Genomic DNA, 9,596 nt, shown 5'->3' on the forward strand with positions numbered 1-9,596 from the left:
TTAATTACTGTTGTAATCAATGAACGTATAATTTGAATGCTTTGATTCCACTTGACTCTACGGTGTCCGGTTGTAAAATTAGCAGGGAAAGTTATTAACAAAGTTTAAGATAGCTCGATATGTATATGCTGATATAACGAACATATTTCTTTCTTTTCAGCCGAGCTGAAAATGCAAGGTCTCTTAATGACATTGAAAACACTTTACCTGTTGAAACCGAAGCCAAGGAAACTGCAATTGATCAGGCCATTGTCGACAGAGCCGCCAAATTCTTATCCACGCATACCGTTGAATTGAGTCTGCCCGAAGACGTTTCCCGCTCTTTTGATGAAGGTAAAATTAAATTAAATTAATTTTTTATTTAAAAAAGAACGAGAGAAGAACGTTCTTATAGTAAAGTTCTATCATTGAATACTTTTTAGACAGTACGCATAGATTTTAAAATACGCATAAATTTTATTTGAAATTTTAAGATATAGATGAAAAAAGTTTGGATATGCCCATAAATTGTAACATGTCAAAACAAATTAGAGAGCTTATATTTCGGAATTATGTTTCAGCTCGTGGCAAGAAGAAGAAAATCGTTAAATCTCTCTTACCCATCCTTCTCCTTCTGAAACTGAAAGCTGCTGCTCTTATCCCTATTGCCCTTGGTGCTTTGGCTTTGATAGCTTTCAAAGCCCTTGTCATCGGCAAGATCGCTCTCATCATTAGCTTGATCATCGGTCTGCAAAAACTCCTTGCCTACAAGAGCCAAAGCTACGAGGTCGTCGCTCACCCCGTTCATGATTATGGACACGAAGTGCACCACGACCATGGTCACGGTTGGGCGAGAGCATCGGCTGGTTCTGATCTCGCATACAAGGCGTACAAACCTTCTGAATAGCTCAAAGTTACGCACAACTTCTTCCCCTTCTAATTTTCTACCTACATTCGCCAAAGTGATCGTCCATAATCCATCGATCACCTGAGGGTGGCGTGACTCAACTTCTCAGGAACAAGCTCAGCTCGACAACAAAGACGTTTATCTTACGACGATATACAAACGACTATACTGAACGCAATTCTATGTGGACGGGTAAAGGACTGTTAGACACGGACGGTTACTGGATTTTGCGTGAACTGGATTTAACGGTACGATGACTCGACGACTTCGACGACGGTGCCATAATTGACAATCAATAAGGATACTACGATAGTTGTGGTTCGATATATACATTACGGCAAATCTATGACGAAGCTTATCACTTTATTAACATCAACGGAATACTGTGCTCAGAGATTATGAGAATCTCGAAAGACTCTCAAATAGTGGAATCCTGTCAGAATGGTAGAAGTCGCGCCCTCTCCGTCATACCCGTGTGGAATCCTTTCAGAATCCTCCGTGTCTATCATATGCGGAACGACTCGTAGTCAGTACTCGCACGGGATCACCAGATTTAATCCAATGATTATTTATATACCGATCACCCCATTTTGGGATCATCATGTAACTTATCATATTATTTATAAATAAATTGTAATTTTTATATAATATTAAAAATTGACTCAATTTGATTTTTTCCCAGATATTTCTCTTCCACATATTATTACGCAAATAATATCCTTTACCACAAAAACTCCAACAAATATAAGACTATATTGATATAAGAATTTTTGAAACCATATTACAATAGCGATAAACTACATATAAGATAGATAATTTATATATACACAACTTTACGTCTGAATTAAAAAATTATTTTGAAGTAGCGACGTTTAAAATTAATAAAAATAATATTATTGTAAAAATAAGAAACAGATTTTAAAATATATCACGATTCAAAAACTTAATTCAATATATTATTTAAATGTCTTGCTGGATGACAATCTTTAGATCTCGTATGTTCCAGATTTACGCAAATTCGGCAATTATATCCGCGCTACTTGCGTTCCCAATTTTTTTTGCTCAGCCATCAAGCCTGTCCTATCAATTTGAAGATATAACGATCTTTCGGACACTCCATTCTTCGACCAGAGGAAATTACCCTTCTAAGTGCATCCGGTGTATCGACCAAGCTTTGTGCGCGCAAAATACAAACGGAGTATACTTTCGCTACTTATAAAATCTTCCGAGTGAAACCAATTGTTCTGTCGTGTGTGAACGCCCTCTTGTCGCCTATATAGGTAGGTGATCGCAGGAACAGTATGAACAGTATTTTACGGGAACTTCATTACTCTACATCTCGTCCTTATAATAGGATTTTCTGTTCAATCTTAAAAAATTGAAGAAACAAAATTATGATAGTTCGAAGATGTGAAAAGCATTCTAAAAGCCAAAAATTTTTAAGTGTCTGTTATCTTACTACAGTGTGGATTATTTTTTGTGCCTTCGAATAAATTTAAATAAAACGGTTGTGCAAAAGTTTTTATAAATTTCCTAAAATCCTTGTATCTTTGTTCTGCTTATTTTAATTCTTATAAATTTTTTATTCAATGTTCAATTTTATCTAAACACGTTTGTACACGATCTGAGAGATCGGTGCTCCGAAGATGAAAAGCGAACTCCGTTATTTAAGTCTGCTCGTTCTCGTGTCTACGAGTTTTACAGTGATAATGGAGCCCAAGGAACATATCACTTTAGACGATGAACATTCCTATAGCTTCAACGAAGTTCTTGCTTTATGTCTCGCAAAAAAGGAACATGGTACATTCGAATGCGTAAATCGTGGAATTTTAAGTACCTTACAGTCATTAAACGATAAGGATAGTTTAGAATTTGGAAAGATGCGACTTGATAGAGCGGAGGGTTACGGTAGAGATCTTTTGGATCTAGATTATGATCCAAAAGATTTCGGAAATGTTGTAAAGGCAGCTGCCAGACTGATGGAACGCCGTAATGTCAAGTGGAATTTGGATAATATATATCCGGGATTACAGATGCGTATTGGACCAATGCTAAACGGAAACGGAATACTGGAATTTGTTGTTAATGAAAGAGTTCCTTCATACGGCGATAGGCAGACTAGTACAGGTAAGCTATAATATTATTTTTGCAAAATTAATTAAAATTAATTTTAAATTTGACTATCTTCAATAAGAGCTTGATCGTATCTATTTATAATTTATAAACAAACTTTAAGAAAAATTTGTTTCAAATACGTAGATATAATTGTTGTTCTGTTGTAGAATCTACATTTTTATACCTTGCGTAAAGATAAAGCGGAATTTTACTTAACTGTGGAAACGTTTTTACGTAAAATTTTTTTTAACATTGTAAATTTTACAATAATATGTATGTTCTTTGCTAATAATTTATTAGCAAAAAACATATGTATATAAAATTTATTAGTAATAATTTGTGCAAATAATGTAATGTAAGAATTATATGCAACTGTTTCAAATAATTTGTGAAAGAATGATTATATAAAAGGAATAAAGTTACAAAGTGCTTGCTTAAAAAGATTGTAGCTTATTATTACACGCAGAATTACTTGTGTTATCTTAGCGCGGAATTAAACCTCATGCTGATTCTTGTACTGGTTAAGACGTTACATGTTACAACCAGTTTGAAGAACGTCCTCTAGCAGGCAGCACTATCAAGACAACCAGACTGGTTGCAAATTCAAGGTCAATTTCTATCATTTCAGGAAGGCAGTTGACTAGACACATATTACTGCCATTTCTATTGGGTTTCAAATTCAATCTGGCCTCACTAATTCCGCTTATGTTCGGTTTCCTGTTAATCGTGACCAAGAAGGCCCTCTTATTGACGAAGATGGCGTTGTTTCTGATCGGTCTTTTAGGATGGAATACGCTCTTTTCCGGGGCACCTGCTGTACCTCCTTACTCGGCAAACGCGTTTAATGGCTTCCACGCTTACGGACACGACACACCGGCTGGTGTATATACCCATTACGATTATCATTACCCGCAGCGACCTTATAGACCCTTACAGGACTACAGTCCTTATGATCAGCATGTTATTAGAGAAGTTGTCAATGTTTATGACGGAAATAGCGATTCGGGACAAAGTAAACAAAATAAGAGGAATTTTGTTTTTGAGTCAAAGTAGTTAACTGATCGTAAACTTTGAAATATATTAATGGGAGATTTAGATTATATAATTAGCAACATAAAAATCGTGACCAAAGTTAGATATTTACTTTAGATTTAAGAGAGAGAATTATTTTCGTAACAACTTATTCAATTAATTTAAAATATAAGAAATATTTTATCAACTTTTGTATTATTTAGAGATAAAATTCTTAAGAATTTAGATCTTAATAATACGAGTTATTTTACAATAATGCGATATTTTGCAGTATCGTTAAAAATATTACAATTATATTATTTCTATATTTTATTATACGCATCGATTATATAATTAATCACATAGCTTTATTAAAAGCCGAATTGAACATATCAAGAAACATTTTTCTTTTATTTGTTCTCTAATTATATATAACGAACACTTTAATATAATCAGTTATAAGTTAAATTAAACCCCGCTTATACGAATAAATCAATTAAGTAAAGAAACTCTAAATGCAATCAAAGCTAGATACTGTTTAATAATATTTCTGTATTTATATTTAAATACATATTTTCCAGCATTTCAAACTGTGTACTGAAAACATACAATCTTGAAAACACAGTCTTAAATTAAAATTGGCAATAATAATATCACAAATTAAATTAATTGTCAATATTATAATAGTAATGATGCTAATAGGCGTTTCAAAAAATACTAAAAAAAAAAACTTATTACAAATATTATGTTAGCCAGAGTTAACATAATTTTTTAAAATAATATTTTTCTATTAACACTGATACATCTATTATCTATTATTAAATTGCATAATGTATCACAAATAAACATAGTAAAAATATAAAATGTTTATTAAAATAATATTTATTTTATATATCTACGCTATTCATTTTTTATTTCGTTACATTATCATATTATATGTCACACTTGTATTGTTCCAATTGTAATATATCGTATTGTTTAGACGAATCGAATAAGTCGAAAGAGAAGAGATATTTTATGCCGATAAAACAACTAGCGTCTTCGTCTGCATTGTGTAATAATGTTTTTTATTACAAATTCACTTTCAAGTTCAATTGCAAGTATCTGTCCATCAACTAGAATTGTCACTGAGATTCTGACGTTTTCACTTAGCGATTCCATTAGCTTAGTCCATTATCGCATCGTCCTTTCTTTCGGTCGTCTAACTGTACTAGTTCTCTCTTTCTCCGTTGCTCTGACGTTATTATCATTCGCAAGAATGACGATGATTACATCCGGGAAACGCACATTGCTTCTCTCCCTCTCCCTCTCCCTCTCTCTCTCTCTCTCTCCCTCTCCCTCTCCCTCTCCCCCTCTCCCTCTCCCCCCTCTCTCCCCCCTCTCTCCTACTTGTAAAGAAAAATACTATCATATCTTTACGGTCATGCGACCACGTGCTTATAGCATCCTCTATCAAATGCAACTAATAAGGTGAGAATGCGTTGCATGTTGTAACAATTGGTGAAGAAAGCTTTTAAACAAGTTTATCGCCTTTGTCTATCATTTAATTATTCCTCCTTTTATACGTGTACCTTGTGTGTTATTATTAGTTCATATCATAGAATATTAAGAAATATATGTAGTGCATATTAAGAAACAGGTTAAGGTTTTCAATTAATTATATAGTGGAAATACATTTAAAAAATGATCAATATCGATCAGATAACTTTTAATTAAGAGTGTTCGATTAAGAATACAAATCTCTTGCAGACAGAAAGATAGTATTTACGGAAATACCAATTTACAAGAAATGACAATATTATCGTTGAGACAGTATCATTCTGTAATAAGAGCGTGACAAAAGCTTATGTTTGTACATACGCTTCTTTCTTGATAATTACTCGAATTATATCATTAAAGTGACGATGAATGAAGTGGATAATGAATACTTGGTTTCGTATAACAATCATTGTGATTGGAATTGATTTGATTGGAATTTACCAAGATGATGAAGGAATTATAGTGAACTTGTCTACTATAACAAACAGCCTACATTTGAAAAAAAATAATTGTAAAATTTTAATGCATTGAATGTAGTGGACAGTGTTAATCAAGTCCATATTTATAATTGTTCCAGTTATTTTTCAAATGTAGCTCGTCACGGATCGTAAACTGCACTAAATTAACAGTATTTAACAGATATAATAAGTTCCTTGATCTTTATTAGTTGTATTATATATTGTAATATTGAACTATATTATATTATATTAGTTACATTGTACAATACTGCAATATTAAATGCAACAAAATGAAAGAATTTCCCAAGTGATGAATACTAAAGCGATTATTTCATATATTCAGTATTCAGATATTGAACTTGAATGTATGTAATAACAATAACAAGAAATAATTAGCGTTGGAAATACTAAAACTCATTTCCGCATGACATTATTCTGTAACACGTAAAGTTAGTCATGCATGCAAATTGATGGATAAATCTACAACTGTTTCTGCTTCTCGATGCAGAGGTTTGCATTTATAATCATATTTGGGTGGAGAATATCGTCTGTTTTACCTGCATTCCATTCCTGATACGTTGTTATTAACTACGATTGGTGCGGCGGAGTTTTAAGGTTCGTTTGATAAGTAGGTCAGAGGGATACTTACTTACGGGGCTGTACGACATTGTTTTGGTTGAGGGGTCTTTCCTTCCGTTGTGTAGCGTTAAACAGCGCGTGGATCAAGTACGGGCGTGTGTACCAAGAATCTTAATGCTTTGGTAGGAGAGGCTAATGGGTGCACACTTATATAAGTCACAATGCAACCAGATTCTAACGAGTAGTCTGCGAGATTTAACAAACAGATCAGCAGAGGTGGACAGTGTAAGACGTAACGGAGGAGAAGCTGATGATTGTACTATAGGCAATTAGAAGATAAAGAAGAAGAATCAACGAGTTTGCGTATATTATACTTACGATGGATAAGCGGCATTCAATAATTTGGATTTTACATTTTCTTCATCTCACGGTGTTCTGCAATTTAGTGATTGCTAAAAGTGAATATACAAGTCTATTTGAACGGTGCACAAACGAAAAAAACACTTTCAATTGTTTCAAACGGCGTGCTTTGGAAATCCTCGACTCGGCTATTCAAGATGATTCTGTATTTAAAATCAATGATTATATTTCAATTACCAAAGATCAAACATCTACCGCCGAAAGTCACAACTCGATGAAATCTGAAAATGGCACGGAACTAAGTCTCGATCAAAAATTGGATAATAAGTTTTATGAATATTTAACATCGAGAAGCGTGAAACTGACAATACCGGGAAATGCTTTTGAAGGTAAGCATCTCAAGATTATTAATAAATTGTATCATTAAAAATGTATTATGTTTTTCAATTAAATCATTGAAATATAAATTATAATTTAAAATGTTTTATAATCGATTGTTTTACACAAATAAAATAAAAATTATTTGGATGTATATTCGATAAAGAAATTGCTTTTTAAAAGGAGAAAAAATTTAACAATCACATTTAAATAAATATATTTGCAATATTTGCAGGAAGAAAAAAAAAGAATAAGGGTTTCGGATATATAATAGTGGCAGGTGCCGTGTTAGCAGGTAAGTTCTTTCAATTCAAAAGTTAATGTTCTAATTTATAGAAGAAATAACTTTAAAATATAAATTGAAAAAAAAATATAATAATTAACCCAAAAAATTAAATTAGCTTATTAAAATTTTTTTAGATTTTTATACTACTAACTTTTTATACTATTAAATTATATTTTTAAACAATATCATAAATACAAGCAATGAATAAAATTTACTTCTTACGGAAAATAATTTTTTTTAAATTTGTTTATCTATTTTAGTATTCTAAATAAATAAAAAAATTTAAATATAATTATAGAAAAAAATCGATTCTTCCAATCTTCCTTATGTGGAAGTATAAATTATTTGTTTAGGTATGATGGCGCAATTAGCCTATGGAAAAATTGCTTTCCTTGCTGGCACGGCTTTACTAACGGCGAAAATGGCTTTAGTTTTAAGCGCGATAGTTGGTTTGAAAAAACTAGTGTCGAGCGGAGGAGGTGGTCATGAAGTGATTTACGCTACAGCATCGGAACATCATGGAGGTGGTGGCGGTGGATATGGTGGTGGTTGGCAACGAACAATGGATGTTGTTCCTCCAACCTGAATCATATTCAACACATAAACTACAAACTCAAAAGTCTTACGATTTAGTTACCACATGTAATACATCTTCTTTGATGTATCCGATAATGAAAATGTATTATTTTTTAAATTTTATTATTTAATTATTTATTTATTTAAATATTTAATTAATAAAAACGTTTTATTGTACATTACTTCCTTTTTTTATCCAAAAGAACGTGTTATTCTAAAGAATAAATAATATATAATATTATTATTTGATAAATATTTTGATCAGTATTTACATCACACTTTTGTCGATAAATGCGCAAATTTAACTTACATTATGATTAATGTATATATAATTTACATTACATATAACATAAAATTTTAGAAATAAATGCATGTATTTATTGATAAAAGTAAGGTGTGTAATATGAATCTTTGGCTTAAATTTTCTATTACTTTGGAATTTTACCTTCCATTGACATATTTTATTTATATTAATCTAGAAATATAAAATTAAAATAGATATTATATCTTTGCTCAATATTTAAGAGATATTAATTATTTTTTATTTAATTTATTATTAAGTCATTATTTAATTTATACTTAATTCTATTATTTCATAAGATAATATAACATTATTACCAAAATAATATCAACTGTAAAATATCATGAAATATATTTGTGTTTGATAATTTTATGAATATTCTTAACCCTTCATAGTCATCAGGGGTCCAAAGGACCTCAAAAAGGTGAAAGGCTTTATATCTCTAAGATCTTTTTTTAAAACGGGACTTAAACTGCCATTTATCCGAAATTCAACATGCCCTTTTCGCGCCCAAAGGCCGGATACTGTTCCTTAGATATCAGTTTTTGCAATTTTTTTAAATTATGTTAAAATTAAAAATTTCAAAAAGCCAGCGCGTGTTCTACAATGTTTAAAGTATGTTCAGTAATTTTTGTGATTTTGAAGAACAAAAGTTGTAAATACGGCAATCAATTAAAATGTTGGGATCATTTTGCCCCTTGTATGATCGATTTATAATTTTCGGGAGGTGTCACCACGAAAGGATAATACACAAATAATTGCATAAAAAATTAAAAGTATGTAGAAAAAATAAGTTAAAATTATATATTTAAGCTGTTTATTAAATAATTATATTGTATATTAGACTTTTTATATGTAAAATATAATATATCTATACTTAAAAAAGATTTATAAACATTTGTTATTATATATAATTTTAAATGTATATATCCAAATGTATATAATTTTCTATTATAACATATGATCTAAATTATAGCTTTTTTTCATTAAGTATAAATATAAATTTCAAATTGTGTAAATAAATGGGCACATTGAGCCAAGCAAGAAATTACGCAAATAAATTAATAATACTATATTTCTATTAACAATATTAAATTAACAATATTT

At 31.0% G+C, this 9,596-nt stretch overlaps 3 protein-coding genes across 3 annotated transcripts in view; all 3 read left to right on the forward strand.

Moving 5' to 3' along the window:
- The window catches only part of LOC108748096, a 2,733-nt gene extending 1,249 nt beyond the window's left edge, over positions 1 to 1,484 (forward strand). The window contains exons 2-3 of the mRNA XM_018486097.1: positions 161 to 333; positions 561 to 1,484. Coding sequence (XP_018341599.1) covers positions 161 to 333; positions 561 to 886 — 499 coding nt within the window. The 3' untranslated portion in view covers positions 887 to 1,484. The remainder of the gene's footprint in view (positions 1 to 160; positions 334 to 560) is intronic.
- Positions 1,485 to 2,595: 1,111 nt separating this feature from the next.
- On the forward strand, positions 2,596 to 4,105 carry LOC108748103. The gene is made up of 2 exons (XM_018486110.1): positions 2,596 to 3,013; positions 3,630 to 4,105. The coding sequence occupies exons 1-2, from the start codon at positions 2,596 to 2,598 to the stop codon at positions 4,052 to 4,054; spliced, it is 843 nt and encodes a 280-aa protein (XP_018341612.1). The 3' UTR covers positions 4,055 to 4,105.
- Positions 4,106 to 6,846: 2,741 nt separating this feature from the next.
- On the forward strand, positions 6,847 to 8,246 carry LOC108748105. The gene is made up of 3 exons (XM_018486112.1): positions 6,847 to 7,337; positions 7,562 to 7,621; positions 7,966 to 8,246. The coding sequence occupies exons 1-3, from the start codon at positions 6,968 to 6,970 to the stop codon at positions 8,196 to 8,198; spliced, it is 663 nt and encodes a 220-aa protein (XP_018341614.1). The 5' UTR covers positions 6,847 to 6,967; the 3' UTR covers positions 8,199 to 8,246.
- The last annotated feature ends 1,350 nt before the right edge of the window (positions 8,247 to 9,596 follow it).

This window comes from Trachymyrmex septentrionalis, unplaced genomic scaffold (genome assembly GCF_001594115.1).
Source record: "Trachymyrmex septentrionalis isolate Tsep2-gDNA-1 unplaced genomic scaffold, Tsep1.0 scaffold21, whole genome shotgun sequence".
NCBI lineage: Eukaryota > Metazoa > Arthropoda > Insecta > Hymenoptera > Formicidae > Trachymyrmex > Trachymyrmex septentrionalis.

What these genes read in the sequence shown, in the direction of transcription:
- LOC108748103 (XM_018486110.1), top strand. Translation starts at nt 2,596, where the DNA reads ATGGAGCCCAAGGAACATATCACTTTAGACGATGAACATTCCTATAGC. An exon ending in CGATAGGCAGACTAGTACAG is followed by an intron (nt 3,014 to 3,629) that starts GTAAGCTATAAT and finishes CTATCATTTCAG; the next exon opens with GAAGGCAGTTGACTAGACAC.
- LOC108748105 (XM_018486112.1), top strand. Translation starts at nt 6,968, where the DNA reads ATGGATAAGCGGCATTCAATAATTTGGATTTTACATTTTCTTCATCTC. An exon ending in ACCGGGAAATGCTTTTGAAG is followed by an intron (nt 7,338 to 7,561) that starts GTAAGCATCTCA and finishes CAATATTTGCAG; the next exon opens with GAAGAAAAAAAAAGAATAAG. An exon ending in GGCAGGTGCCGTGTTAGCAG is followed by an intron (nt 7,622 to 7,965) that starts GTAAGTTCTTTC and finishes TTATTTGTTTAG; the next exon opens with GTATGATGGCGCAATTAGCC.